We start from the raw sequence: 17,797 nt of genomic DNA, 5'->3' as shown, positions 1-17,797 counted from the left end.
TAAACCTTTCAATGATAACAAACACCCCACTGTGGTACATGTGCCGTAGGTTCACCACCACTGCCCTAGAAGCTAGAAGACAATGAAGAAATGAAGAAATATTAAAGGAAAAAAATTTCAAATGCAGAATTCTCTGCCAAGGCAAGACATCAGGAAAAGCCTTCTCAGAAATGCATCTCCCCACAAACTTTCGTCTCCTACAGGTTTGTTTTGGGGGGTGGGCGACAAAAATCTGTAGTAGAATGGGCTTTACCATAAGGGGAAAAAAATCAGGAAAAAATTGTATGAATCAACAAAAAGGTTTCTAACACAGGGGACAGCTGAGGGTATCCTCAGTGTAACAGCTGACAAAAAGGACAGCAGCAGCCCACTAGGACAGGCCAGAGGACTTCAAGAAAGACTTCTGTGGGAAGATAAAACTTAGAGAACACACAAAGCAACTAAATATATGCAGGGAAGAGGTGAATAAAAGGTGAAACGCCAGGAGTTGTATACTTATAATACACAAAAAACAAAGCAAATAAAAAACAGCATCTCTAGTAACATAAAAATTTGTATAGGTCAATACCAACATAATATATGAAAAGACTCATATAAGCATATAATTTACAGAGTCCTAATAAGAAAAAACTGAGTACTGATCTACCCACGATCACAGTTTAATTGTATTGGGAGGAAGGTAGTGAAAGAGGTTGGAGCTTGACCTTTCAAGTGGGAAACCAATAACTGATGCCTATACACAACCAAAATTCAGATATAAACATGTTATTAAAATATTTAAGAATTTTAAAAAGCAGTCTTCTTAGAGAAAAAAGAAGGAAGAAAAAGAAAGCAAAGCGTTCCTGTTCCTTTCCTCAATAAGCTTTGCATAAATGTTTGTTTCTTCAACCCACCTGCACCAATAATTTGGAAGGGAAAAAGATGAAGGCTGTGCTGATCCTCACATTATCTTTTTAAACCCCCATGCCTGCTGATTACATACTTCTACTTTCAGAAGGGGGAAGGGAGAACGAGATCTTTTGCCTATAGAATTCATTTTAATTTCCTCTGTTTCATCTTGAAAACTAACTCTTGCTTTACTTTTGGAATCATTAAAAGTTTTTTTTTCCCTAAAATAATAACGAAGTGTGAGTTTACCAGTTTTCTTTTTTTCTCGTTTGGTAGGACAATTAATATAGTAGTGAACCAGCAAGTGCTCTGTATTGCTTTTGACCAGCTCTCCTTTGGATTCTCAGGTACCTAAGTACCTAACTTTCAAAGTCAAACTCAAAGCAAAGGCAGAAAAGGATATCCTGGCAGCACCACCCCAAAATGGTGAGTCTCTGTCAAAACCCACCTTTTATTTTTTTCTAAAGGTACTGGGGATTGAACCCAGGGCCTTCACACTGAGCTCCATCCTCAGCCTAATTTTTATTTTTTATTTCAAGACAGGGTCTCGCTAAGTCTCCCAGGCTGGGCTCAAACTTGAGATCCTCCTGCCACAGCCTCCTACACAGCTAAGTTTACGGGTGTACACCATCACGAACCCAGCTTCCATCTATTCTATTTGAGGAAAATGATTTTTCCTTACCATCAAGTAAGTGTACTGCATTAGGTCAAATGGGCCTCTATCCAAACATCTCTAAGTCAGAAAATATGTGTGCTAAAGGACCATATCTCTCCTTACAAAATATAAACAATAAGCAGAATCGTGTTTTTAAAAGATTTTTAGATAAAAATATAAAATGGTTTCATTAAGTGCACTGTCAAAATGGCAAGGAAACTAGTGGTTTCCAGTTGAGGATAATGTCAATGCAATAGTCTCCACAAAGTTAAAAATTCTGAGACTGTCCTTCTTACTTTTTTGTTGTTACAGTGTAGTTCCTGGTGTAACAGAAGAACTGTTTTGCAAGTGTATACTTAGATGTTCCACTTGTATATGTGCACTCAACTAAAACAGGTACTCATGTCCAGCAAATGACACCTAGGAGAAACTTACTAACATCTTGATGTCTAGCAGTCATCAAATGGAAACTACTCAAATGGCCAGCAAAAGTACAATGGAAAAGTAAGATTCTGGTATATTCATATACTGGAAACTAGACAGCAATGAAAAATAATGAGCAATGAAAAAGAATGCAATGACATGGATGAATCTCATACGCAGAATGTTGAGCCAAAGAGGTCAGACTCGAGTACATGCTGTATGATTCCTTTCAGATGAAGTTCAAAACAGGCAAAACTAATCTAAAGTGTTTGCACACAGAATACAAGCAGGCAGAGGGGTCTCACTGAGAAGAAGCATGAGGAATGGAAATGTTTTATGTCTTGATATGGATAGTAACTACATGGGCATAAAGTATATGAAAAAGATCATTAACTTGTAACTAAAGAAACATTTCATCATTTATAAGTTATACCTGAATAACAATCTTAGAAATTATGAAAGAACTGAGATATTTTAACATCTTGTAACATTTTTGTCATAACAGATGACAGCAATTACTAATATCCACACTTGCAATATAACAAGTCAGAACTCTATATTAGTATCCCCAATAACTTTTACTCCACTTTTTATTTTGAAAAAGTATAAATCTACAGAAAAATTGAAAGGTTAGTACAATTGACACCCATAACCTTTCATGTAGCTTTACCAACTGTTAACATTTTGCTATAGTTACTTTCTCTCTTCCTCTCTCAGTTTTGGTTGAACTATTTGAAAATAAGTGGCAGACAAGGCACGTTATCCCCGAAGGACATTCTTTTACATAACCAAGTGGTATCATCACACCTAAGAAATTTAGCACTGACTATATCAGAGTCCATATTCCAAGTGCCCTCACTGTTCTACAACTGTCATTTATAGATTCCATTCATCTCCAATCTAGAAACCCACCGCGAATTCATGCATTGCATCTGGTTAGCCTATTTCTCCTTTTTTTTTTTTTTTTTTTTGGTACCGGGGATCGAACTCAGGACCTTGTGCTTTCGAGGCAGGCAGCGGAACCACTGAGCTACATCCCTGGCTGGTTAGCCTATTTCTTTTTTCTCGTTTGTTTTGTTTCTTGAGACAAGCTCTCAATATACACAGTCTAGGCTAGTCTCAAACCCACAATCCTACCACAGCCTCCTAAGTGCTAGGATGACAGGCATGTGCGATCACACCCAGCTCTTGGTTATGCTACTTTTGAAGCGAGTCTCTGCTTCAACCTAGTACACCAAGTTCCACAAACCCCCCTTTTATATTACTTTTGGCCTTTTATGGCATTAACAATTCTGATTTAATATAGTTTTAAATTTTCCTGGGAAGTCTGCCAATGATTTATAATTTTTAGTATCTTTTATAATGCTTATCACAACATTAGTATGAAATACCTTTATCCTGACAAATATAAATGAAACTACCAAATACAGAGACAGGATAGTTCAATGTTTACACATGGTTTATGATCATTCTGTTTGAACTCACCGCTGAGTCTGAGCTGGCCACGGTGTCTGGCTTGGTGTGGGCACTGAATTCGTGGGGCTCACTAGCATGGCACTGTAGATATTGGAAGCGACCACAAGTATACAGAGGAGTATGGGCCCAATAATTGCTCCTTCCAGGCCTAGGTAGTAAGCTCCTCCAGCCACCGCCAAACCTGTCAGGTATGGGTGGCCACCCCTGAAATAAAGAGCACATTTTAGTTCAAGACTTTTAACAAAGATAAATATCAGAATAAATCTGTAATACTTTTCCAGCATAATGGTGATTCTTTAATGCACTAGGCTTTTTAGTATAAGCCTTCTTTAGGTTACCTCAGTGCAGACAACTCAACATTGTAATACTGATATACAAGGTTTTCTTGCCTATGCACCAGTGTGTGACATTTGCTTCTTTTTACCAGGTTAGTAATTGGAAGAATAAAGTCAGCACTGTTAACAGATACTGTGCGCCCTTTATAGGTGGCTTCTGAGAGGATTAATGCTGGCTCAGGACTGATTACCTAAGCAACCTGTTAGGTTTACAACCATCAAGGATAATTACGTGGGCACAATTTAGCATTTACTCAAGTTAATTACGTTTTTTATAAAACAGCAATAATAACAGCATTCCGGTTATTTATAGGGTAGACTTCTTGCAACCTTCTAACAGTTTTGAACACAGGTAATTAAGAAAAAAAGGCTCATGAGGAAGGTATCTGTCAAAAAAGTCCAAAATTTTCATTTCATAGGACAGTCAGAATTGTCCAACAGGCTTATCACAGTACCACTTACATAAATGGAATGAAGCAAGATAGATTATGGCAGCACAACGTAGCAAAAAAACATGACCATTGACGTAAAAGGGACTAGGAAATAAGTCATGTCCTATTTGTCTTCAGTTTTTAAACACAGATGAATGGAACAATTTAGTAAGCCACAAATAACTACAAACCCCTGGTAGGATGTTCTACAATATATTACAGTTTAATATGTAACAGAGTGGTGAGCTGGTCTTCAAGAAACAAGTACATTATGTTCATAATTTATTTGTCTTCTTCATTTTGAAAACAGGATTTAGGCCGTAGGCCATGTATGCTAAGTAAGCTTGTTCCCTAAATAATACATGTAAAGAATATGGTTATAAAAAATGCTTGAAGCTTTCTGTAAAAAACTTTTTTATTTAAAAGCTTCATTTAAAAAAAAAATTATTTCAAACTTTTCATTTTCTAATGACAATGGTTAAAGTAGTTTATTATTAAAATAATATAACAAATCTTAAATTCTACCCTTTTTTTTTCTTTTCTTTGGGAGAGGGGGCTGTACTAGGGATTGAAACCAAGGCCTTTGAATGGAGCTACATCCCCAATCCCTTTTTTATTTTTCATTTTGAGACAGTCTTGCTAAGTCACTAACTTGCCCAGACTGCGCTCAAACATGTGATACTCCTGCCTCAGCCTCCCATACACACTGAGATTATAAGCATGTGCCATCACGTTAAGCCTTAATATAAATTTATACCAAAGCTTAAATCAATGGCAGCACTTACATATAAATTATATACTTTTTCCTACTATTTAAATTCCAAATAGTAAGACACTAATTAACCACACTCTGATATTCTTTTAATTTTCTCTCCAAAGCTCCCCTCAGGGTGGCTTGTGGCGTGGCTTGTTTCTTTTTGTTCTGGTACTGTGGGGCGTCAGAGCTCTTCTTCATCAATTATTTTCTACTTTAACTTACTTGAAACACACAAAGGCCTCTACATAATTTAAATTAACTGCAGAGTACTATTTCTATAAACTAAGACCCTGGCTAGCTTTAATTTACTTCAAGAAAACTGACTATGTCAACTATTTTGATAGTTTCATAGGTCATACTCTCAATGTTCCATCATAATCCGTACTTTAAAAAGCAGTGTGAATCTAGTCATCTGAATGTTAGCTGAATTTACTTGATACAACTTCATTTTTTGTGGGGAGGGTAGTTGAGGGTTGGGACAGTGCTTACTATGTAATCCAGGCTAGACTAAAACGCGCTATACTCCTGCATCAGCCTCCCAAGTGCTGAGACTGTGGGTGTGAGCCACCACAACCAGAACTGGACACAATTCTACAAGAGCTAGAAAAACTTACAAAAATGGAAAGATACATATGACCAAAGTTATATGACCAAAGTTTTGATTTTGACTTGAATTTAATCTGTTTGATCTGTTTCAATGAACCACACTGTCAAGAGCTCTGTTTACCAAATATTAATCTGTCAAGATTTAGTTTTACATGGCACTCTTCAGACATAAATGCCATAAACTTTTTCCCCAAAATCAAAGACATGCTAAAATAACTACTGTTTACTGTATTTATTTTTTTCATCTAGTAATGTTTCTTTCCCTGACTAAATGTCACAAAATCAAGAGAAAATTTATTCACAATTTTAGCCCAAGGTATCCTATTTCATAAATATAGAACTTACATTATAACAAAATACCGTATCTTGCAAACAATGTTATTTTAAATTAAAATTTCATTATATCAGAGGGAACATAGAAAGTTACTTTACTGAAAAATCCTGCCACCAGTTCCTTCTCCCAAACTGTTCTATCCCACTCCCTGGCCCCCAAAACAACCTCCTTCAATAAACAATATAACTCCCTGCATGATTCACCATTAACTTCAGAATACTTACCCTGATATGTCAGAATAGATGGCAGTATCTACAAAGTAAGTTGGCAAGAGATGAAAAACCAACAGCAGAATGGCCTTGCATCCTAATCCCTGCGTCAGCCACAAGTCTAGAACTGCAGGGACCGCTGCCCAGTACGTCCCCAGGAAGGGCACTGCTCCAAGGATGGCTGCTAAAGCTAATAAAACATTAAAAGAAAAGCAACTTAACAACATCTGCAAAACAACCCTAACAACAGAAAGCACTAGCTCTGCCTACTTAAAAACAGCCACCAAAACAAGTTATACAGATACACATAAATTCTTCTTTAGGGGGAATGATATATGCACTGTCTAACCAAATTTTCTTGTTAAATTTTAAGGTATTGGACCTTCATTTATTATTGAAAATCTTCCTAAAGTGTTTCTATGAATCTATTCTTAAGTGATAAAATCTTACTGTTCTACAGCTGTTAACTGAATTGATAGTTAATATATGGTCCTACAAATAAAATTGTAATGTGTTTGTCAAAATTTGTAGTCCAAAGTCAAATAACAAATTAGTTTCCAGGCCAAGTGTGGTGGCAACTAGCGCTCAGGAGGTTGAGGCAGGAGGACTGCTATGAGTTTGAGGCCAGCCTGGGTTACATAGTGAGTTCAACACCAGCCTGAACTACAGAATGAGACCCTGTCTCAAAACAAAGAAGAAATTAGTTTCCAAATTCCACATATCAATGTATATTCTTTACTTTGCTTCTAATGAAAATGAAATATAAACACAAATAAACAGACAAAAGCCCTGTGAGTTAATGGACCTGACTTCAAGCTTGCCTACTTCCAGAGCAGTATGTACAAGCACTCAGTCTCCATCTGGCTTCCCTCCAGACTAAGAGGCAACTGTAGTCTGACCATTAACCATGTTTGGAAAACTTTGGTTTCTCGTCTATACAACAAGAACACCACGTACCTGCTTGTCTCACAGGTTGATTAGAAAATAATAACCCCCACATGCTCTTGGGGTGCCTCATGTCAGAGGGTCAGCTAATGGTTACCAGAGGAGGAAAGAACATAAATTAACTTGGGAATGTAAAGAACAAACAAGGAATACATAGAAGTGGGAGAAATGATGGCAGAAGCAAACATGGAAGGCAGAGAGATTTAGGAAAACAAAGCAACAGGAATAAAGGAAGAAAAACTGCAAGGAGAACGAGAAAAAAGAACAAGACAGTCACTAAGCAGCTTATGTGCTCTCAGATACATTCATCTGGCTTCTGGAACAACATCCTTCCTGGGACAAAGCTATTTGACAACACAGTGCTCCTACCAATTAGTTCAATTCACACATTGGGCACCAAGTCCTAAGATATTCATTCATTTAACTAATATTTATGTACTGATTTCTATGTGCTAGGTATGGTTTCAGCTATTGGGGTTACAGCAAATAGACAAGCATATTACAAACCACATTTCTGCTCCTATTCTGAACTACATCTTGAGCCACAAAATTCATTCTAAATTTGAGGAAAAGGACATTTCCTAATGTCTGTAAAATGACTAACTCACTCCTTCAACAGAGGACAGTGGAAGTTGTAATGTGATTGTTACCTGATGGTATGAAGACAATATTGATGCCAAATATAGTATGAGTCAGCCAGGTATACAATCCATAGAAGCCAGCCATTTTGAGGGAAGCATCAAACACCCCTCTAGAACACCCAAAGATAAAAGAAAAAGTTAATAAACACATCATAGGTCGTTCAGAAAAATAAGGATTTTGAGACTTCTGGCTACTTCATCCCAAATCTGTTAATAATTTTCAATTTTTCTACTAGCCTGAAAATACTTTCATGTTATTGCAAAAAATTATAATGACCTTATTTTAACACCCTAAATTTTACTGCAAAGAAATATACTTTACTGTAATACCCTAAAATCTTTACTAAACTGTTCTTTAAAATTCTCTGATTAAAAATATAATACTTAAAATACCCTATTCATTGAAATAATTCATCAACTTTCCATTTCTGAAGGAGATATTTCACTCATAATGACTATTTTTTATAAGTGTAAAGAACATATTTCTAAGTATGGAATTAAACTATAAGATACTGTCCCCCGCCTCAGAAAGAGCTACTGGGGTGGGGGTGTAGCTCAGTAACAGAGCACATGTATAGCCTGGCTCAAGGACCCAGGGAAGAGGGTAGGGGGAACACAGGAGAGAGGGGAAAGGGGAAAGATGGAAGAGAAAGGGGGAGAGGGAGGAAGAAAAGAAGAGACACAAGCGAGGGAGGGCAAGTAAGGTAGAATCAATCTTTCTTTTCTTGGTAACAAAATTTTCCCACACTTCTTCAAGTACAAAGTAACTTCTCCTTAAAGGAGAAGGTTAGTAAAAAGAATTTAGGAGAAAGAAATTATTTTAAATTTTAAATTTTACTCCAACGTAAAATCAAAGATGAAAATACAGTGAGTTAAAACAGCCATATACTCCATGACCGATAGGAGAACCCGGTACATGAAGATTTATAACACCAGGCACTTTGTTTTTTGCTTTTCATTTGGAAGATCAGTAAGGCATCACTGTATAAGAAATAAGGACCGTGCAGAGACAGCACCAAGCCAGCAAGTTTTTAGTGGTCCCGTGGCATCACAAAACTATAAAAACCAGTTTCTGCAGGGGCAAGGGAAGCATGCATTCACAAGAAGGAAAAACTATAATCAAAAAGCAGAGACTGTGATGCAAAGGTAGCAATGTACACACAAGTAAACACCAAGCTTTCGCCAAGTGTCCCAGGAGGTGTGTTATACAAGCAAAGTAAAACTTAGGAATCTGCTGATTCAGTTATTTAATATGAGTCTGGGCATGGATTTGGTGAGTGGTTCCCCAATTACAAAACCCTCTTTCCCATCCTGACAAATCACTTTCACTCAAATGTCTTTTTTTTTTTTTTTTTTTTTTTGGTACTGGGGATCAAACCCGGGTCCTTGTGCTTGCGCAGCAGGCGGCGAAACCACTGAGCTAAATCCCCGGCCCCAAAGATGTTTCTTTTCCTTTTTTTTTTTTTCTCTTTTTTTGGTGCCAAGGATCAAACTCGGGTCCTTGCCCTTGCGAGGCAGGCAGTGGAACCACTGAGCTAAATCCCTGGCTAAACTCAAATGTCTTATAGGCACCATATGACCCTTCCCAACAGGACCTAGATTAAGGTGGTATCAGAAAGACCAAAAGGAATATAAAAAGGACCTGAACACTCACTGAATAGAGTCAGAGGAAAAAGAGAAAATGACCATGTGTTTTAGGCTTTAAGCTTGGGAGGAAAAGGGTAGAAGTATCTCAGCTATGAAGAGGGCCAGAATGGAAGAGAAATGGAAGAATGGGAAGTAGGTTTACTTTGGGCAGTATAAATTAAAAAGGATTATGAAACCAGCTGGGGAGAAACTGAAATAACAGAAAGCTAAATAGAAAATTCAGAACATTAAGATTGGAGGTGCACCAGAATAGATACTTATAGGAAAGGAAAAGATATTGTCAAGCGGCAAATGTAGAGAAAATTGGGCAGCAGACTGTATTTTCAAGGGGACCTAAGGACAAAGATACAGCAGTCGAAGAGGGCATGAAATCATTTTTGTAATAGGAGGAAAATCAATAGGGTATAATATTCCCAAAAACCAAAGGGGAAGATGCTGTTGAGAAGGGAAAATAACAAGGTCAATCGAGGGGGGAGGGGGGAAGGAATTTGCCTAGAACTAGAGATGGCTCAATGCCAAGGGCATTACTTCAAAAATTTTAAGCCAAAAATAAGCTGACACCAAAAGTGCAAAAGAATACCACAACTGAATCATCCCTCTAGACGGCAAAGCAAAGCTCAATCCAAAAAAGACAAACTGTAGGAAACAACACATAGTCTCCTTTCTTTTACCTCTGGGAATATGACTGTAAAACTCTCATTAAGGCAATTTTTAAATAATTTTGTGGGTCCTAAATGCACTAGATATTGTTTGCAGTTACTAAACATATTCATGCAACCCAATGAGGAATGAAAAGAGAATACATTCCCCTCTACTGTACTACTCATGATCTGGCACACAAATTTTATAAAACAGCAGAGTAAAACATCCTTTAAGAATTTACTAGAAAACAGAATTTTTAACACCCTTAATTTCCTAGCAAGTTTTTCTTCCTTCGGTGTATCTGCTTTATTAACTATAATATACAAGTACTAAACCTTACCAATTCTAAATGTGTAGGCCAATAAAGCTCAACCTAATTTACATAATCATTACTGCATTCAGAATATTTCCATCACTCCAAAATGTTCCCTTGTGCTCTTTAAAGTCAACCCACCTCTAACCCGACAGCCACTAGATGTGCTTTTTCACTATAATTTTGCCTTTCACTATAATTTTGTCATGTAGCTTTTTAAAAACTGTGGTAAAACTATAAGTAATATTCACCCATCTTAATCGCATTCAGTGATTGCAGAACAGTATACACTGTCAGGATGCACCTTTTGGTGTTTGGACACTTTAACCAAGGGATAATGCTTCTGAGCTTATCCATATTGTTGACAGTATTAGCACTCTGTCCCTTGTCACTGCTGGGAGTATTCTTTTATATGAGTATCTACCCCTCAGTCATCAGCTGCTGTACCCAACTGGACAGTTTTAATGCTATTACCAACAATGCTGCTCTAAACATCTGAGTGCAAGTCTTTGTGTGAACATATACCTTCATTTTTCCTTAGCAAATATCTAGTAGAGATAGTGGGTTATGTGATTTCTATTTGGCTTTACAGTAATTGGACATCAACAGAGAAGTCACAATCGCCTACATCACATAGTATCTCAACTGCACATTTACAGTATAATGTGAATGAATACTGGCAGAAAGAGCAATCAGTTCAAGAAAAGCTAAATGACAATGGATCTGAAGATACTAGTAACTGACCCTGTGCACATTAGCTGCTCAATAAGTAGCAGCCGTTTACTGGTGCTACTGTTGTTATCAATTCTTGATACTGGTATACTTTCCCAATATCCAGAGGATTGTGATGAAAACTGGAAGTTTGCACCTCATAAGCTGAGGGTATCTGAATTGAGAAGGGAAGGTCAAGAGAAAGTAACTCTTGCCAGGCACCCATGTGATAGGCTGAATAATGGCCCTACAATGTCTATACCCTAATCTTCAGAACTTCTGAATATGATACCTTCCAAAGCAGAAAGAACTGTGTGATTAAGAATCTTGAGATGGAGACATTATCCTAGATTATCTAGTTAAGCCAATTATACAGGTCCTAAAGAATGAAATGGACCTGGTTGGGTGTGGTGGTCCATGCCTGTGATCCCAGCACTCAGGTAGCTGAGGCAGGAAGATCACCATGAGTTCAAGGCCTAGGCTACACAGTGAGTTCAAGGCCAGCTTGAACTACATAGTGAGACCCTGTCTCAAAAAGAAAAAAAAAAAGATGGACCCTTATTTCACAAAATTTACAATAACTCAAAATAAATGAACATGTTCCTGCTGGCTTGAGCCATGGATGACTGACCCATTGAGGAGCTTGTACCACTCGTGGTATAAATGGATCTAATCACTTTTATCAGTCTTTCTACAAATAAAATTAATAAAAAGCCACCTAAAGCATGTACCACCGGTGGTTCAATCCACTTAGCAGGAAGACATACAAATTACAGCCCAGTCATGAACGTGTTAAAGACTTAAACCTTGAACCTGTGAAACTACTAGAATGAAAAACATAGGGGAAAAGCTGCAGGACACTGTTCTGGGGAATGATTTTTTGGATACAACTTCCAAAATTGAGACAATGCAAGCAAATTAGAAGGGGAGGGTTATATTAAGCTAAAAAGGTGCACAGCAAAGAAAAATATCAACGAAATCTACAGAATGGTAGAAAATGTTTGCAAACCATATATTTTTTATGCAGGTAATATCCAAAATATTTGAAAAACTCAATAATAAGAAAACATAATACAATTTAAAAATGGGCAAAAAATGTGAAGATATTTCTCAAAAGAAGGTACATATGAAAAAATGCTCAACATCACTAATCAGGAAAATGCAAATTAAAATCACAAGATATCACACCTTGCCTGTTAAAATGGCTATTATCAAAAAGACAAAAAATAACAAATATTGGCAAGGATGCAGAGAAAAGGCACCCCCCCCCCCAAACTGCTGCTGGAAATGTAAATTAGTGACACAAAACAGTGGGCTTAAGTTTCCTTAAAACAACAAAAACAGAGCCACCTGACCAAGCAATCCCACTTCTGGGTATATATCCAAAGAACTGTATTGTGTGTGCCCCATGTTGCTTTCTGTCCTGCTGGGGATTGAACCCAGGGCCTCACACACTCTAGGCAGGTACTCTACCACTGAGCTAGACCCCCAGCCAGCCAATCCTCTGTTTATGGCAGCACTACTCACATTAGCCAAGACAAGGAATCAGCCTAAGTGCCCTATGAGATGAACAGATAAGGAACATGCAGTGCATACACATGCAGTGGAATACTATTCAGCCTTAGAAAAGGAAATCTAGTCTTTTGCAACAATATAAACAAACCCAAAAGACATTATGCTAGATGAAATAAGCCAGGTGCAGAGACAAATACTACATGATCTTACTCATATGAAATCTAAGATTGAACTCAAAGCAGAGTAGAAAGGCAGCTGACAGTGGGTGGAAGAAGGGATTTCATGAAATGGTCAGGATACAAATGTTCAATTCCAGTATGATCAACTGCAGGAGGTTTATTGTACAGTATGGTGACTACAGTTAATTGCAATGTATTACATACCTGAAGTTTACTAAAAGAGTAGATCTTAAATATTCTTACAACAAAAATGTGACATAAACATATTGATTAGCTCATTAATCATTTTACAGTATAAACAAACCATCGCACTGTAAAATATATACAATTTCTGTTGACTATATTATTTTCTAAAAAGGGAAAAAAGTTTAAAAAAAATAAAATTCTTATAAGAGACAGGCAGCTCTAGAATGAATAACACTAGCTGCACAAATTGTGAATATATTAAAAACCACCAAATTATAGTACACTTTATGATAGTTAAAATGGTGAACTTTATATATTTCATGAATTTTATCTCATCAAAAAAAAAACAACTAGAAAGAGGGAGCTACAGCTCAGTGGTACCGTGTTCCTGGGCTCAAGCCCCCAGACCGGGGAGAGGGAGAGGAAAGAAGAAGGAAGCAGCAGTGTCAGTAAGGGAAGGAGACATGAGGAGAGAAGCAGAGCTCAGACACAGAGATATGAAGATGCTTTGCTGTTGGACTTAAAGAGAGAGGAAGGGCCATGAGCTAAGCAATGAAGGTGTCATCCAGAAGCTGGAAAAAGAGACAACAAATTCTCCAGAAAGAACACAGTCCTGTTGACATCTTAATTTTAAGACCTCTTCTCTCTGTCAAACTAGAAGATAAACAAACTAAAAGAAAACAAACTTAATACTGAAACCATTAAGTTTACAATAATTTGTTACAGCAAAAATTGAGAAACTAATGCAGCTCAGTGTGTGTGTGACCAATGTGTTACATATCTCACAAAGGCAAGGTACACACCAGCAAGTTTTGGTTTAGTTAAAATGTAATGTACAGATCAGGCTGCATGGGCAATAACTTATACTACTAGCATATGATCACTTATCTCTTGGGTTCTTAGAACCTAAAAATCAAGAGACAGGGGTTAGTGAGCACTTGCTGGCTTGATCCCCAGCATCACCCCAAAACAAACAAAAAAAATCATATTCTTAATGCACTGATAGTTAAAGCAATTGGGAATTGGGAAATTCACCAATGAATAGACAAACAATTCTGAGAAACAGACTACAAAGTCCAGCGGTAGGACAGATCACATATGGACATTCACTGTACGATAAAGCATGCATTTCAAACCACAGGTACAAAGATGAAGTTTTAGGGACCAGAGATGTAGCTCAGTGACAGACTTCCTGCCTAGCATGCATGAGGCTCTGGGTTCAATCACCAGTCTGATGCCCATCCACCCCCAATCAGAGACTGCTAAGTAATAATTCACCCTCATAGACAATAAATCTTTATCTGGCCGATAACTAACAGTATGTACAATATTGCTTAAATGGGCTACAAATAATCATTAATGTAATCAATGCAAGAATATTCTTTATAATCATACCAATGAAAGATCATTTCCTCATTTCACACACTCATTGGTACCGACAAATCAGTCAACATTTTTTGGATACTCTAATTCAGTGAGCACTCTCCCTTTCTATCAAGGAAAAACATGATACACTTCACCAAACCTCTTGCAACAATCACAGTAGATTTGGATTTGTGGCATCCCCTAAGAGGGGTTGTGCATGACTTGTGCTACGCGAATCCATGGTGGTAGCAGGTCACAATCATACAATGAAGCACCTACTATAGAAACTGACAGAAAACCAACATCAGATTCACCACTCTAATATTTACGTAATTTAATCTTCCTTTACCCTCAACCTCGTCTTTGTAATGTTTGTAAATGTAATGTTTGCCTACGTTCCATCTTCTGTCTTTCATTTCAGCGTTTCTTAAAACATTACCGACAGTTATTATTTATATCTCTAAGATTTCTTAGCACTCAGCAATTGGCAAGAATCAAATTCAGAAGATGTGGAAACTTTTCCTCCCCCCCTCTTTTGGAAGCTCAGTTAAAGAAACTGACATCAGCCACTGAGCCAGAAGTTTCCTTTCTAACAAGGCCACTTCCTAACTTACAAACTTGATGTTACACACTTACAAATGTTCCCTGCCCACATCATATTATATCATTACAGAGCAGGGTTCCTCTTTACTGGAAGGCAGACCTTAGTGCCCCAATCCAGCTATGCCCCACCCAAACCTCTCTGCGGAACAGAAATGCCAAGAGTCATGCACAATCAACTTTTACTTTGCTTCTAAGTTGTTCTCTAATACACTCTGTTATATGTTCTTTTACCATACGGCACTGAAGGTATGTCTTGTTCACACAATTATTTATCAGCTATCCACCCTCTCTCATTTTTAGCCTGGAGAATTGTTCTTGTTACTTTTCTAAACTGCGTAAGAGAAAACTAACAACTCAGAATCTGATCAGATGATCTACTTTTCATGAAATGAAATTTGAAGCAAGGCAATGGATGTGAGAATGATAAAACACAGTTAAAAAGGCTGTATGCACAGAGTGCACAGGGCTACCCTCTTCTTTTTAAAGGTCAAACAGCAAGACTATTTGACCTATCAGACTATTACAACAGCTACTATTCTCTTTCCACACTGCAAGTAGTGTGTCTCAAGTAGAAGGTGAACTAGTGAAGAGGGACAGGTGAGCAGCTAGAGACACAGTATATAAAAATACCAAGTTGAAAAAATATCCCCAGCTCCTTTGATCACAGGCACACCATGCTTTATTGTGTTTCAAAGATACTGTGAAGCAATTTTTAAAAAATAAATTAAAGGTCTGTGTTAACTCTGCATTGAGCAAGCCTATCAGACCCATTTTTCTAATAGTTCAGATGATCACTAGCATTTTAAGCAATAAAGTAATATTTAATGTACTGTACAATGGGTTTTAGAAATAATGCTATTGCATACTTAATAGATGACAGTACAGGATAAATATAACTTTTATATGCATCAGGAAAACAAAAAGCTCATGTAACTCACTTTATTGTAATGGTCTGGAACTGAACTTGCCTAACCTCTCTCAAGAAGTTCCATCTCTGTCTCCCCTTGATCATTTGCCCTAGAGACCCAGCTCTGCAGGAAAATGCATCAAAATCTGATCGACAATGGATTCCCAGCATGAGGAAAATGGTCATGCTGTGTACTCAGACCCAGAGAGCTGCTTCGGGATACTGGGAAAAGTTGCTTGCATAGAAACCTTCTGTCGTTCCCCCTCCCCTCCCCGCAAAAAATGGATTTGTCACAGACAGAAGCATACAACACTGGCATCACATTAGATAATCTGGAGAGTCTGGCTACAATAATATTGATATCTTTTGTCACTAATTCAAGTTTTATGTTCTTTGACAATGCCCATAGTTCATAGATGACTCTAATGCTAAAAAATAACAAGGGCTGTTTCAATTACATAGACAAATAGGAAATATGTGTATCTCAAAAATAGTTCTATTATAAGTCCATTAAAATTAATGTAGCAGGGGGCCGGGGATTTAGCTCAGTGGTTTCGCTGCCTGCTGTCCAAGCACAAGGACCTGAGTTTGATCCCCAGAACCAAAACAAAACAAAACAAAACAAAAAATTAATGTAGCAATTTTTAAAGCACCACAATGAAAAAACTACATAAAGACAGTTTTAAAAGACTATTTTCCTTAAAAGCTTACAAATAATAAAGATTCAGGTACATTTCACCTATCTTCGGCCAAGTAGATTAAAAAGCATGTATTTGCTGTCTTGAATCCTATTTAAGAACTCCAGCTAATTTAATTTCCCCAAGTATGAATGTGAGATTCTGCTTCTTTATTTTTATGTTAGGAGATCTCAAATAAATGAAAATACTTCTTTTATAGCTTTAAATCCCTTGTTCTACATTTTAAACAAATACTGTTTTTACCCTTAAATCCCTTAGAATTTCTCTCCAATGAATTTTAATTTGCTCAAAGTAAAAAAATGCAAATACTAATTTTCTACATAATCAACACACTGACTTTTTTTAAAAAAATCAAAACACATTTAATTTTCCAAATTGGGGCACAATGTGAGAAACATGTTCACTTTCCAAATCAAGGTCCTCCAGTATATGCACTCTCCCGTCTAATTCATCAGTAGGTCTAACACCCACTAGCACTGAAAAGCTGTCATCCCAGCAAGCAAGAGCCATACCTGTGTGCATGCACTCATGTGAAAATATCACACACACTAAATTGCATTGAGGCCGTGACAACATGCAACTTAGTAATGTGCAATATCTCCACCAGAGCAAGCAAAATGGAGCGTCGGGGAAGAAGGGTGTGATGTGTACATTCAGGAGACAACATGCTGCTAAAGGGAGGAAAATGGTTTGGGGATACAAGGTGCATGCCACTAACTCAAAAATTCATGAAATGAAACCTAATCACAAGTCTTCAATTTAAAAAATACTAAATCAAAATTAAAATAAAAATCAAGGTTCATAACACAGTGATCATTAAGGAGCCACATGTTCCACAAGCCACAGCTTTGGGACAGATGCTTTCCATGTCTGGTCATGCAGTTAACCCCCAATTTCACTCCATTTTTAACTTATTAATGGAGCACATAAAATGAGTTTAATGATTTTTAATTAAATGTAACATTAATGATGATTAATGATTGTTCCTTATAAAATGTTATCACTGATAATTTACAAACCCAACTGCACTTTAAGAACATTACAATACTTTCATAATTGTTTGCATAGTACTTTTTCCTCTTAAAATCTTTTTCCATGAGGAAACATACTTTCTTTTGAACACAATTGTTTAGAATGAGAAATCTGACAAGAGCTCTTAGAACTCACTGCCATATCTCATTATATGAGAAGGCTCTTAGAGGAGTTCATATAAAACTTGTACATTTTAAGTCTTAAATTTGATCTTATTTAAAAAAATAGCCCCAGGGGCCGGAGATTTAGCTCAGTGGTTTTGCCGCCTGCTGCGCCAAGCACAAGGACCCGAGTTCGAT

General features: G+C 37.2%; 1 protein-coding gene across 2 annotated transcripts in view; it reads right to left on the bottom strand.

Moving 5' to 3' along the window:
• The window catches only part of Tmem245 (transmembrane protein 245), a 105,748-nt gene that overhangs the window by 14,832 nt on the left and 73,119 nt on the right, over window positions 1-17,797 (bottom strand). For both annotated transcript variants that reach the window (XM_013073437.3, XM_013073438.3), the window contains 3 exons: window positions 7,710-7,810; window positions 6,130-6,304; window positions 3,452-3,646 (listed from right to left, as the gene is read on the bottom strand). In XM_013073437.3, coding sequence (XP_012928891.1) covers window positions 3,452-3,646; window positions 6,130-6,304; window positions 7,710-7,810 — 471 coding nt within the window. The remainder of the gene's footprint in view (window positions 1-3,451; window positions 3,647-6,129; window positions 6,305-7,709; window positions 7,811-17,797) is intronic.

The sequence above is a fragment of the Heterocephalus glaber genome, unplaced genomic scaffold, assembly GCF_053883595.1.
Source record: "Heterocephalus glaber isolate CG9 unplaced genomic scaffold, H.glaber_assembly_v1.0 deba00001481, whole genome shotgun sequence".
NCBI lineage: Eukaryota > Metazoa > Chordata > Mammalia > Rodentia > Bathyergidae > Heterocephalus > Heterocephalus glaber.
This window is presented reverse-complemented; position numbering and strand designations above follow the sequence as displayed.